At 46.5% G+C, this 14,638-nt stretch overlaps 1 protein-coding gene across 1 annotated transcript; it reads right to left on the bottom strand.

The window, feature by feature from the left end:
* Positions 1 to 2,929: 2,929 nt before the first annotated feature.
* Positions 2,930 to 14,375, bottom strand: RAB5IF (RAB5 interacting factor). Its single transcript, XM_040436848.1, has 4 exons — positions 14,118 to 14,375; positions 10,469 to 10,572; positions 8,311 to 8,440; positions 2,930 to 3,647 (listed from the first exon to the last, which is right to left on the bottom strand). The coding sequence occupies exons 1-4, from the start codon at positions 14,226 to 14,228 to the stop codon at positions 3,606 to 3,608; spliced, it is 387 nt and encodes a 128-aa protein (XP_040292782.1). The 5' UTR covers positions 14,229 to 14,375; the 3' UTR covers positions 2,930 to 3,605.
* Between the last annotated feature and the right edge of the window lie 263 nt (positions 14,376 to 14,638).

Genomic DNA, 14,638 nt, shown 5'->3' on the forward strand with positions numbered 1-14,638 from the left:
TCCTGCTGATAGACTGACAGGAGAGCAAATAAACTGCAGTGAAACCTGGTCAGACGTAATTTTTTGTTTTTATGATGTTCCTTGGTACTGATAATTAGTAGGACTATATTTTGCTATAGGGTCAATTAAAGGTTAATGATGACCACTCCTTTAATTACCCGATAATCAGCTAACAGTCCGGAATGATTACCTATATTTAGTTAAGAAGGGTGATAATCGGATCTATAATGAAAATCTGAGCAGGACAATTTCCCAACCTTTTCACCGCACCCTCCCGTAATTAGAGGGCTCACCCAAGACTGCATTTTTGTACTGCGTGTTTTCTTCCTCAGTTGACCTTGGCACCAATGAGGAAATATAGGAACCACAATCCAGACTTATAATATTTAACCCATTTGGAGCCAAGGCAGGGTGGTGGCTCTCCTTAAAGAGACCAGCTGTGTATGGAGACTTTTTAGCAGTGCTCCGTGGTATAGAGACTTATTGGCAATGCAACGCAATCAGGTATCTCCCAGGGAAAGGAAACTCTCTTGCTCGCACCACCTTCCCATTTGTAGAGGAGCACAAAAACAGCCTTATAGGCCCAGCCATTGACTTTTTTTGAGGAGGGTGGGGGGAGATCATGAAAGGCTACTCTTACACTAGCGGCACAGACCTCCGGCAGGCTGTTTCGTTGGGTGAACAGCCTGTCAGATCCGTCCTGCCGCTAGTGAACGTGTGCCCCCCGGACTGCCGCTCTGTCCCCATTGACTATAAAGGGGGCAGGGGCGGAGTTCCTGGCGAGAGGCTGCCGGAATAAAACGACGACATGTCCGACATTTATTCCGGCAGCCTCTCGCCATGCCTCGCCAGGAACTCCGCCCCCGCCCCCATTATAGTCAATGGTGACGGAGCAGCAGTCCGGGGGCACACGTTCACTAACCTAGCAGCAGGACGGATCTGACAGGCTGTTCACCCGATGGAAACAGCCTGCCGGAGGTCCGTGCCAATAGTGTGAAAGTAGCCTAAGTCTGTACATAATAGTAAAACAAATTGTTCCTGAGTCTCTGAACAAGCTGCTGCTGATGGATCAACGATTCCTATTAGATTTCACACAGGGGTGTAACTATAGGAGCTGTGGAGGTAGCCAACCTGGCCCTGGAGTTTAACGGGCCACTGAGCTTTCAAAAAACGTTTGATATGTCACAGGGATATATCAAAGTTTTTGATTGGTTGGAGTCTGGGGGCCAAGAGCCAAACCAATCACTAGAACAAGCATTATTACCCATTATTTAGTACAAGTCAATGAAGCCAAGACCTATGGCGCTGTTTGGAGTGGTCCTCGCCACTGAACGTATGATTTTGCTGTTTTGTTGCGGATTTCCTGTAGCTGAGAATATCTCCATTCATTTCAATGGAGGTGTAACCCGCACAGAAACTCACAAAGAAACACCCATACTATTCTGTGGTGTTAATATAGGCAACAAAATCCACAACTCTGTAAAATCTGCCCCTGTAGATTTTGTTGCAGAAAATTCGGCAGCATGTGAGGACACCCTAAGGGCTGTTTCACACTAGCGAGTCCATTGCAGGACTCATGCTCTGTGTGCGAGCGTGATCCTCCGCTCTGGACTTTCAGAGCGCACAGCGTTATACTGACTTATAATGCTGTGTGCCTCTGCTTGATCTTACGGATACAGGATCATACTGACATAAAGCTGTCAGTATGAACTGTACAATATTGAAAACCACAAGATTAAAGAAATGCATGTGCAGGCATGTAGATAAGGGCTCATGCACACAAAAAACACGGATGTCGACCGTGTACCTTTCGCAATTTGCGGAACGCAAAACGGACAAGAATAGGACATGAGCTATAATTTTTGCAGGTCCACGGAATGAAGCAACGGATGCGGACAGTACACGGAGTGCTGTACGCATCTTTTGCAGCCCCACTTAAGTGAATGGGTCCGCACCCGAGCTGCAAAAAATGTGCATGAGCCCCTAAAAATCAGACGTGGATTAAAAAGGAATGAGAAATAACAAAAATACTTCTACTTCTCCTTTTTGGAATTTACTTCTGTCTTTGACTTGAAAAAGTGCACATTTCTGACACCACCCTAAGACTTCATTCACAAATCTGCTCTGGTGTTGTTTCTTTTACCACATGCATTTTTTTGTGGCATTTAGGTGCTAACACATTTAAATAGTCATTTTTTTCATGCATTTCTTCCCTAAAAGGAGGGGATGAAAAACATCTGAAAAAACAATTGCTTCAACATGCGGACACAAAAAACCTTTGGGGGAAAAAATAAATAAATTCTCACGTGTTGATCGGGAATAAAAAACTTGCACAAGGAAGACGCTGGTTATGATCTTATTTTATGTCTATCCTCAAGATAGGTCATCAGTATGTGATTGGTGGGGGTCCGACACCCAGGACCGACGCTTCTGTGAGCACCATAGCCTCCTCGCAGCTTACCAAGCACAGCGCTGTACATTTGATTACAGTTGCTGTGCTTGGGATTGCAGCTCAACCCTATTCACTTGAATGGAACCGAGATGCGCCTAGGCCACGTGTCTGATGAACGTGACATCACTGGACTAGGGTAAGCTGTGAGGTGGCCACAGCACTGCGTCATGGCTTCAGTGGAAGGCCACCGATCAGATACTGATTACGTATACCGTATTTAGGTATTCAGCCTAGGGCTAAGCACAGTGTGAACACAGCCTGATCGAGGCACTGGAGAGACCCTGACTGAAGAGTCTCATAAGCGCCAGAATGGGGTGTGAAGAGCGTGAAGTGGGGTAGGATAGGTGACTACTACCAGCAACAACCCCCCCCCCCCCTTCCACCTGGGGCGACCAGAGAAACCCTAAAGCTTCCCCCTGTTAAAAAAGAACCGATTTTAACAGGTGCAGCATGTGCAAAGATCAGGGAAAAGACACATTTCAATAAATCAGATTTAATTGTAAAACACATTCACGTCGAGTTAAATATCAAATTTTGTTCCAATACTGTGTAGCTTTATGTGAGGATTTGTATCATTTCCCTATAACCCGTCTGTGCAGCAGCTGCTTTCGACAGTATTAAATACAGCTGCATAAGGGCCTTCAGTCACGCGGAAGCTGAAGATATTGTTCTGCTCTTCTAGAGAACTCCACTCCCACGTGAACGGAGAACACGTGCGAGCCGATACTGGAAGCCTCGCTCATCCATGTGTAAAATAGTCATAGGGATCCCGTCTGGATGCTGAAGCTTACACTGTGACAACAGAGCCCGTTTCTATGGTATGTCCCTCACGCCATGCTGCCGTCCTGGTGAGCCATGGTGCCAAGTGAACACGCTGACATTTTCCAAGAGCCGAATAAAGAGTTTTCAGAGTTTTTTAAGCAAAGGACTTAGAAAAAGTAGGAGCTATGGCGGTGAACTGTACCTGCAGCCCCAAGGTCAAAATCTGGGGGAACTCTGTTAAAAAAAAAAGAAAAAAAAAAGTAACCACTTTCTTCTTCTATTCCTGTTCACATGAAATGTCCTTTTTATTGGCTGATTTTTAAAAAAATTACCGTTCTTCTTGACCAAAAATGTGGGATTTGGCAGCAAAAAGGGGAGATAAAAATGATCATCAATCGAAATGAATCGCTGTGTAGAAAATGACCCAAACCACCTAAAAGAGGAAGACAAAGATAGGGTTAAAATCTAGAGTGCATACACACTTGAGCAACTCCGTGAGCTAAACTGATAATACAGTTACCCTAAAATCCCATTAACCTGTGAGTAATGCAGTAATGCACTGATAGTATGTTACTGCGTGTCCGGGGACCTGCTGGAGTGCCTCACCCACCACAGCAACACTCCTCTGTCACTCCTAAGCCGAGATTTTCCTTCTTCTGCTGTTCAAACTCCATCCACTTTGCTTATACTGTATTCCGCTGCAGGTTTTCCTTCCACAAACTCAGGCGGAAAGTCAGCAGTGGTTCAGACCCACGTGGACATACCCGTGGATTGTCTGCTTGCACTGTTAAAGGGCTTTTCTGCCATTTTTATACTGATGACCTATCCTCTTGATTGGTGGGGCCCCGACACCTGGAGCCCCCACAATCAGCTGTTTGAGAAGGCAGCCTTTTCGCTGCTTTTCCTAGACCATCAAGTTCATTTTTCACTCGGCCTAGGCGCAGCTCAGCCCCATTCAATTGAATGGGGCTGAGCTGTGATACCAAGCACGGCCACTATACAATGTACGGCGCTGTGCTTGGTGAGCACAGAGAAGTCTGCGTTACTCACAGGAGCTCCGCTGCCTTCTCAAAACAGCTGATCGCCGGGGTGCCAGATGTCGCACCCCCACCAATCAGATACTGGTGACCTATCCTGAGGATAGGTCACCAGTATTAAAATGTCAGAAAACTCCTCCCTGAGATCTTTTAAGGTAGCGGATTCTGTCGCGGATCCACGTCAAAATTCACAAATTCTATATGCACTGCAACGGGTGAAATCCACTGTAAATATGTGCAGAAAGAATCGCCACCCAGGTTTTTATTTGCAGCTTTTGTTAAAATCTTATCAACTTTGCTGCTACTGTAATCCTCTGCAGCAGAGGTCGCACTACAAGAGTAAAAATACTCCTCTTACCATTTTTGAGGAGTATTTTCAGCCAAAGAGGAGTACGAAAGTTGCAGTAATGCATATATATATATATATATAATACACAGGTCTAAATAACATTAAGAGGCTGCTATTTATGCAGGAAACCATTATCAGTGCTCTGCGTCTCTAGTATTACATTATTGCTATTTTGAGTGACCCTTCACAACGTGTTGAGACACGATTAAATTGTTATTTTCAAATGGTCACTAGGACCAATAGTTGTCTCTTGGTTGACACGTGTGATAGTTGAAACTAAAACGTAACATTTATTATTTATTGTAAATAAAACATTACACTAAACTGACATTTAAAATTATCAGCTATGCCTGCATATAAATCATGAATTTTATTATCAGTTATGGAGCCCTGGGATAGATATGGAGGTGCTACTGGTCGCTCTGCTCCCTTATTCTGCTAGGCTGCTTTATATTTAGCAGCCAAAGCAGCTTGATTCTATTGCCAGCTCTGTTACTGCACAGTGCTGGGTCTCACGCGATGACTGCTGTGCACTCAACTCCACATTATCTGCCTATCTGGCTACCACTGTCTTAGCAGTTATCAGTGTTGAAACGCAGGCATACACTGTCTAAAATCACATGCTCTACAGGACACTGCCCTCCATCTAGTATTACATTGGCCCATCAGCACCATGATTATCCCCACAATGTTCTGCTGTGCAGATCCAGTGCCCACGCATGAGATGACCGAGCAGCGCAGAAGTATCCTTGCTGGGATGATGCTGATGGGGCAAAAAAAATACAGGATACACAGAGCACTGCATTAACATGATATAGACTGATATGAGGCAAATACACTGACTCACTGATCACTGCACCAGCAGGCCCTGGTTGAGCAACTGAGCCAGAGCTTGCACTAGCAGGCCCTTGCACTCAGCCAGAACATTCTGGTGCAGTGATCAGTTAATCCACAGGCTCTTGCTGAGCACCTGAGCTGGAGCCTGCTGGTGCAGTCAGCCTCTGGACTCACTGATCACTGCACCAGCAGGCTCTGGCTGAGCACCTAACACAGGGAGACCACAGGAGGAGAGTTTAGCATTGTACTTTACATTCCGGTGTCAAGACTCAGAGGTATGATGACGACCTCTTGTCTGGGAGTCACCTCCTCACCTCTGATGTCGGCAGCTGACTCCGCAGTCAGAAGAATACAGCCACGCTGCACTCTAAGTGATCCCATTACTCCGGTGCAGAGCAAAGATCAGTGCTCTGCTGTCCGTCCACCGCTCCTTATCAACTTGTCCCCAGGGGCTGCTCTCCCGTCTACATGGATCTTTCCTCGGCCAGCCACTAGTTAGCCTACACAGTCAGGGACTCTGGAAAAGCAGCGCGCCGAAATTGGCCAATGAGCAGCCTCCCTCCCTAATAACAAGCTCCTTACTTGCTGCCATCCCTACACCTGCGAGTAAGGAGCTTTGCTATTGGATGTTTTGGTAACAGCTGTATTGCTGTGCTGCCCATGAGATTCACAGCGTGCAGTGCGCTGGTTAACTACATGCAAAGCCTTAAAAAGGTTCTCTTATCTTAGACAATAGGGGCATATCGCTAGGATATGCCCCCATTGTCTGATACGTGCAGGTCCCACAGGTGGGACCCGCACCTACAAGGAGAACGGAGCCGGGGAGAGTTGTGGCTGGAGGACCCCGGGTTTCCTAGGGTCCATCCACCACCAGGCGCAGCTCCCCGTCTCTCCCTTTGAAGTGAATGGGAGCGCACCACACATGCGCGGCCACTACTCCCATTTATTTCTATGGGGCCGACGGAAATAGAGCCAGTGCTCGGCTATTTTCAGCGGCTACATAGAAATGAATGGAGGGCAGCTGCGCATGCGCAGTGCACCCTCAACTTTCTCCTCTCCGTTCTCCTTGTATCCTAACGATATGCCCCCATTGTCTAAGATGGGATGACCCCTTTAATGCGTATTCATACGCATTAGCCTTTTTTCACAGTGTAAAATTGCCTGAACGGGCGTCTCTGATGCTTATACAGGTGTTATTGCGACCTCTGCTCTGCAGTCTTTCCATTCCGAAATGCCAGGCAGAAAATCGGCGTCATTTCTGCCATGTGTGAACAGACCTTTATGGTGGCTATAAGAAGTAGGAATGAGCGAACTTGTGTTTTCATGTTCGGCATACAAGGTTTGGGTTATCTAAGAATTCCATTATGGATTCCGCTAGCACAGACCATAAGTTATGGGCCGTGGTAGCGGAATCCATAACGGAATTCTTAGATACCCTGAACCTTGTACGCTGAATGTGAAAACACAGGTTCGCTCATCCCTAATCATAAAAAAATTAAAAACAAGACAAAAAAACAACAACCCTTGAATAGTATGTCAATGGACAGGGATATCGCAAGTTATTTACTGGTGACTTCTTTTTATCTTACAGGTATACAGACACAGGGGAGGTGGTATCTTCACTCCATTGGACCAGGTTTTACATGACTGCATATTCACTCTTTATTTCCCCTACAGGAATCGTTGCAGGAAAGATGTGCGCTTTCCTCCTTGATCTCACCGTTTCAAACAGAGGTTTTCCAGACCGTACAACCCCTTTAAAAAGTAATTATTTTTTAAAGGTGAAATGTCCACATTTTCTGCCACGTTGGAATACCCCTTTAACAATGTGCATGTAAGTGCAAAGTGAGTAAGATAGTACCACCTAGTGGTAAACATATGCCACATACACAAGGCATCATACTTTGCTTCTGAGGTGTTAACAATCAGAGGCTTCTTAAAGGGGTTATCCGGGAATTCATATCGATGACCTATCCTCAGGATAGGTCACCAATATCAGATTGGCAGGGGTCCGACAAGATCCCCGAGGATCGGTTGTTGGAAGAGGCCAAACGCTCTGTGAGCACCGTGCCCTCTTCCTAGGCCATGTGACATCATGTTCATAGCTCACATGGCCTATTTGCAGCTCAGCCCCATTCAAGTCGATGAACCCGAGCTGCAATATCAAGCAGTCGCTATACAATGGTAAGCACCCGGGAGGCCACCACACTTATTTTGGTGAGCGCTGCAGATTCCCAAAGCACCTAATCAGCGGGTGCTCAGACCCCCGCCAATGTGATATTGATGACCTAACTTTTGGATAGGTCATCAATTTTATTTCCCGGATAACCCCTTTAAGCTATTATACTGAGATCGCTAGAGGCGATCACCTCAAAGAAGATAACCGCAGGCTGCACTATTCTTGTCACTAAATGTGACAAAACTGCCGTCAGACTCCGAACAGAGCCTAAGGCCTCTTTCACATGAGTGACACAGGTTGTGTCAGGAGAAAAACTGGTGGTTTTACACACAAGTTCAAACTGTTTAATTTATGTGATTGCATTCAATGTGTGCGTTTTTTTCCCGTCCGGATTGCAGGCGCTTTTCATGCGAGTGAAAAAAAAACAAAAAAACTGAAAAATAATGATCTACATCTCCTAGTAACCATCAGTGAAAAACGCATTGCACCCGGATGGCAAAAATGCACACACTGCATGGAATCCTAGAAAAAAACAACTGAACTTGTGCGCAAAACCATCAGTTTGTTCCTGAACAGATTCATATCGCTCGTGGGAAAGAGGCCTAAGAAAGGCCGGTCAGTTACCTGCTCTGCGTGCTTATAGAGTTCAGCCTAATGAAGACACGTCTAGCAATCTTGGAGCACTGATACCTACCAAAAACAGAGCAAACGAGGTCATAAACCCTTCCTTAGTTAGTTCCCAGGTACCGCCATACTCTTCCTCATCTATTTGCTGGAAGCTGCTAAAATACAGGTACAGTACGCCGGCATTGATTAGGCAAAATCTGTCCAAAAACAAAAAGTGGAAACACTTTAAGATACAAAAGCAAAATCATGTCATCATCTACATTTTTGATACTAAATTAAAGGGAACCTGTCACCAGGATTTTGTATATAGAGCTGAGGACATGGGTTGCTAGATGGCCGCTATCACATCCGCAATACCCAGTCCCCATAGCTCTGTGTGCTTTTATTGTGTGAAAAAACAATTTGATACATATGCAAATTAACCTGAGATCAGTCCAGCGTGAAGGAGCCCAGCACCGCCCCGGATCCTCAGAATCTCCTCCTTGCTCCCCGACGTCGCAAAGCTAGAGCGCCGTAATCTCGCGATGAGCGAGCTAGCGCATGCGCAGTGTCGTCATAGTGTTCCTTCCTTGTGCTGGCATAAGCCTCAGGGAACGAACTGCGCATGCGCTAGCTCGCACATTGCGAGATTACGGCGCTCTGGCTTTCTGATGTTGAGGAGCAAGGAGGAGATTCGGAGGATCCGGGGCAGTGCTGGGCTCCTTCACGCTGGACTCATCTCAGGGACAGGACTCATCTCAGGGACAGGACTCATCTCAGGTTAATTTGCATATGTATCAAATGTGTTTTTTTACACAATAAAAGCACACAGAGCTATGGGGACTGGGTATAGCAGATGTGCTAGCGGCCATCTAGCAACCCATGTCCTCAGCTCTATACACAAAATCCCGGTGACAGGTTCCCTTTTAATAAAGTGTTCCGGGACTACTTAGTAAAGCAGTCTAAGGCTAGTTTCACACTGGCGGTAAATTCTTCCAGCAGAGGAGCAGCCTGTCGGAAGACATCATATCCGGCATAGCCGTAGCACCGCCAGGCCCCATTGACTATAATTGCGGGATCCAGCCTGTTTCCGGCATTCGTGCCAGGATTCGGCCGGACCAATACCTCTGCAAGTAGTGTTTTATGTCTGGCCGAATCCCGGCGCTAATGCCGGAAACAAGCTGCATCCCTGCCGAGTCCTATTATAATCAATGCACTCTGGAGGGGTCAGGTAGTATGCGGCTATGCTGGATACGATATCTTTAAGCAGACTGTTCTTCTGGAAGAATTTACCACTAGTGTGAATATAGCTTAAGGTCCTCAGTGTGATCAGGGTGCTATGTCTTTACCAGTAGAAAATTCAATCAGTTGGACACATTTTAAGCACTTTTCTTGAGTCTGTTCAGGCCGGAAGCTGCTTTTCTCAGCCTATGGGAGGGTCAGCTGTCATACTGTCAACTGGGCTTCTTCATGGTCTCTATCAGACCACCAGAGACCCCCCATTACACTTAGGGCTCATCCACACGACGTGGTTTTTATCTGAATCCATTCCGCATTGTTTGTGGATTGGATGCAGACCTATTCACTGCAATGGGACCGCAAAAGATGCGGACAGCACTCCATGAAAAAGATTAAAATAAATAGAACATGTCCTATTCTTGTCCATTTTGCGTACAAGGATAGGAAGGTTCTACAGAGGACAGGATTAACCATTCCGCAAAATGCAAAACGCACACGGCCGGTATCCGTGTTTTGCAGATCCGCAAAAACAGCCATGTTTATGAGCCCTCTGGGCAATGGATCCTGCCGCGAATTCACCACACATGATCATTTCCCAATAGCCTGGCGACACCTGTCTGTCCAAAAAGCCAGGAATTAGGCTAGGGTCACATGTATGTAGTCTTCTCTGGCAGAGGAGAAGACCACCAGAATGACCGTATCCGGCATAGCAGGACACCACTGGATCCCCATTCACTATTATGGGATCCGTTGGGTTTCTGGCATGAATGCCGACTTTCTGCAAGAAAAATACTGCTGCGTGCAATGGGGTTTTGACATTTTTGCTGGACACCCAACGAATCCCATCATATTAAAGGGGGATCAGGTTGGCCTTGGTGTAGGTAATTCCAGCAGTCCGCCCCTCTGCCGGAACAGACTACCGGGATGCTAAATGCAGATGTGACCGAAACCTTAGAGAACATCTTCTTGTCTTGATCACCGTGTATGCGAATTCAGAATATACTTACATAGCTATTCCCACAAATCCCTTCAGAGGAACGATACCCCAAATCACGCCCAGTATGATGGCCAAGATCTGCCGGATCCAGTAGATGACATCCAGGAACTCATCCTGTGGGTGACAGAGCAGGGAAGGTCACCTGGTTAATCTCTACACAGGGTTAGTTATTTTCTGCCTGCACATCCAGAGGCTTAGGACACCACGTGGTGTAGTCATTCTCCTCCAGCAGCAGGTCAGACCCGCTGAGTCAGCAACGCCAACCAGAATAAATCCCTCTCTACTAATAATCCTCCTAAAAGGGGGGAAAAAAAAGACATGACCCTACAGTTAAGGAACTGCATCTCAGGCAAAGGTTCATTCAGACGTCATTTACTACAGGGGGTCACATGCCCCATTAGAAAAAGTAGGGGGTGTCCACATGGATGGCATATGATCTGTCCAGACTGGGCAGCTGACAGGGGACGAATAGTTCTGCGGTTTTCTATCCTCCATCATTTGGCTCCGGTGACCGGTGGGACAAGCATAGCACATCAGTACAAGTAGGATTTTAAGGAGTTGACTTTTTTTTTTTTTATTCAAATCGTTTTTATTAAACAATAAATACATATTATAACATAATACAATATGTTGACTTTTTCTTTCTTTAAATTATCCACGATGCAGATTCAGTGAACAACAATACTCATAAGTATATCACCACTCAGTATTATCATGAATCCATACACTACATATACCTTCGCTAAAACATATTATGGGCAAAAAAAAAAAAATTACCAGAAACTTGACCTTTCCAAACTCCCTCCCCCCCTTACCCTACCCTAACCCCCCAACCCTAACATTGGTCTTGACCATCACATGACTATATAACCACGTGGGTATGAGATAACCATTCAGTCCACATTTTTTCAAACTTCTGAGGACACCCTCTCTTCACATACACCCCTTTTTCGAGTACCAGCATGTCATGCACCTTCCGTTCAAACTCACTCAGTGTGGGCGGACTCCCCTGGATCCACCTCATAGCGATCAGTTTCCTGGCCACATATAGCAATCTCCCCGCAGCTACCCTAACCGGTTCATTTCCTCCAATTTCAGACACATACCCCAGAATACACACCTTAGGATCTTTTTGAATTCTTAATGTCAATTTACTATTAATCATTTCTACAACTTCCTCCCAATAGTTAGCAACTACTGGACAAGACCACAACATATGTAATAAGTCTGCACCATCTTCCATACACTTTGGGCACTTGTCATCACCTCTTACTCCTATCTTTTTCAGGAACACCGGTGTTTTGTACACTCTGTGTATAATAAATAGTTGGGACAGTTTGCCCTGTTCACTTAGAGACACCTTGGGGACTGCTTCTAAAATATCTTCCCACATATCCTTAGACATATCCCCCACGTCAGCCTCCCACTTTTTCATTCTTGAAAGCGGATATCCCTCTAAGAATTTTTCCATTAGAAGAGCGTACACCTGTGATATTAACCCTCTTTTTCCCCCTCCCGACGGAAGAACAAGCTTATGGACCACCTCCATTTGAGCTATCACACATCCCTTCCGCATCGTGACCCCAAGGGCATGTCTTATTTGAAGATATTTATAAAACCACTCCTTGGGGATATTAAATTCCTGCTGCAGGCTTTGAAATGACTTACATGTCTTGTCCTTAATTAATTGTCCAATTCTCGTCACTCCATAAGTTTCCCAGTTCCTAAGTCCTGGTATGGCCAATAGTTCTGGCAACAAGTGGTTCTTTCCAATAGGTGAAAGTTCACTAATACCTCCCACTCCTCTTAGCAGCTTCACTTTTGCCCAAACTTTTTTCATGAGTTCAATCAGAGGAAGTTTTTCCCTCCCTGCATGCATTCCTAAACCTTCCAGAATGCCCATGAGGTCACGACTGCCCAGCCAATGCTGCAATATCTGCCCAGTCATATCCGGTGCTTGTAGATCAATCCATCCCTTAAAATGCTGACATTGGGAAGCCAAAAAATAAATCCATGCGTTAGGGACAGCTAAGCCCCCTTCCGACTTAGAATACTGCAATGTCTCCAGTTTGATCCTAGCCTGTCCATACTTCCAAGTAAGATCTCTAAATATAGAGTGAATTTTCTTAAATCTATCCAGAGGGATCCAAACTGGAGCATTATTCAGTATATATAACAGTTGGGGCATCATAACCATTTTTAAAAGGTTAACTCTACCTACCACCGAAAGAAAGAGCCTACACCATGACCTCACTTTAAGCCTAAAAGTAGCTAGCAAAGGGGATAGATTTAGTTCTTCAAAATCCGCTAGTCTCGGTGTTATATGTAATCCCAGATATTTAAATTTATCCACCCAGGGCACCAAACTATCTACTTGTCTGCCTACCAGGGCCTGCCCGTCAATTGGCATCAAAGAGGATTTCTGCCAGTTTATCCGTAGTCCGGAAAAGCTACCAAATCTGTCAATCAATGCCATGGCCGCATCCAGGGACGCACCAGTATCGCCCAAGAAAAGTAGGGTATCATCAGCGTACATAGCCACTTTATTATGCAGTTCACCATATCTAAACCCCTCTATACTTGTAGATAAGCGAATATGCGCCGCCAACGGCTCTATTGCAAGAGCAAACAATAAGGGCGACAGTGGGCATCCCTGTCTGGAACCCCTGGCGAGGGGGAAAACAGTCTGATAATCCTCCATTAGCTCTAATTCTCGCCTTAGGGCTAGAATACAGAACCTGTACCCACTGAATGAACCGTTCACCAAAGCCCATAATTCTCAGGACCCCCCACAAATACCTCCATTCCACACTATCAAACGCCTTAGCGGCGTCAAGCGCAAGCAAGGCCCTGTCACCACCATTATCCGCCGGAATATTTAAGCTAGTGTACAGCCTACGAAGGTTAATAGCCGTTGATTTTCCTGGCATAAATCCCGTCTGATCCGGATGTACTATGGTCAGAATTACCTTGGACAGCCTGTTCGCAAGGAGTTGACTTTTTGAGGTTTTTTCGGCAACTCCCCCCCCCCTCCTGGGCAGACCTACATAATACTTACCTGCTTCAGGGTCCTGGCTACTTTGCTGCCCGGCCTCGGCTGTCTCCCTCCGATCCCTTGCTGTCAACATCCGCTTTAACACCACTGCAGCCAAAGACTGGCTGCAGAAGTGACCTGGTTCCCCTTGCGTCACGTGACCAGTCGGCGTGACCCAAGGGAAGTGGGTCACCGCTGCTGCCAGTCATTGGCTGCAGGGGCATCAAAGCGGATGTTGACAGCAGTGTAACCGAGGCCAGTGAGCAAATAAGAATTCTTCCCTTTGCAGGTCTGGCCACACACACAAAAAGGTGGCCTATCCCTTTAGAGGAGTAATCCCATGGCATAAAATGATGTCACATCAATTGGACCACTGGGAACCACCACAGCGGTGGTCCGGCCTCTGGGAACCCAATGCAGTATGGCATCACTTCTGGTGCAAAAAGGAAAAAAACTGCCATAAAAATGACCCTGGAGTCTGATCACATGACCAGAAATCTGATGGATCGGCAGTGGACACCTTACCTCTAGGCACCGATTCTCTCCGCCTACACATACCCTATAGACACCTGCAGGTGGATCCACTATAGCACTACAAGTCCCAGCATCACTAGGAGGCCCGTACCTTGTCATCCCAGGCTGCGTCTGCCCGCAATGCTTTGCTCCAGGGAGACTGTTTCACCTTCACACCCCCATTGGACACCGGGTGCTCGTCTTTCCGCTTCGCGCTGCTCATTCTCCGGGCCCTGTGGGGTGCACCCCGTGCTGGGGCCTGTTACTCGGGTCACACTGCTGGGAGATCCTAGGACCTCACACTACTTCGGATGACGAGCTCGTCCTCAGCTTCACCCGGAAGTGACGACACGGACAGACCGGAAGTGTACCCCGTGGCTAGGGTGTAAACGTCATGCGCTGGATAGACTTGGAAGCCATTTTCCTGGAGACTGCTTATACCGACGACGTGCGAGCTCCAGCTCAGGGGTGTGCAGCATGGCCTTGTACTACAACTCCCAGTATTCTCTGCCGCCTGCGCAGAGGACAGCGAGGCCTGGGAGTTGTAGTTTTACAATCTCCACCGATTGCGGCCTATAGTCGCGGTGTATGATTGCTATGTAAAAACACGCATGTACTACTATTTTGCGGTGT

This window comes from Bufo bufo, chromosome 6 (genome assembly GCF_905171765.1).
Source record: "Bufo bufo chromosome 6, aBufBuf1.1, whole genome shotgun sequence".
Classification (NCBI taxonomy): Eukaryota; Metazoa; Chordata; class Amphibia; order Anura; family Bufonidae; genus Bufo; species Bufo bufo.

Excerpts from the sequence above, each read along its gene's own strand:
- RAB5IF (XM_040436848.1), bottom strand. The coding sequence starts at position 14,228 with ATGAGCAGCGCGAAGCGGAAAGACGAGCACCCGGTGTCCAATGGGGGT. Across the intron at positions 10,573-14,117 it reads ACGCAGCCTGGGATGACAAG|GATGAGTTCCTGGATGTCAT; the intron begins GTACGGGCCTCC and ends TGTCACCCACAG. Across the intron at positions 8,441-10,468 it reads GGATTTGTGGGAATAGCTAT|ATTTTGCCTAATCAATGCCG; the intron begins GTAAGTATATTC and ends GTTTTTGGACAG.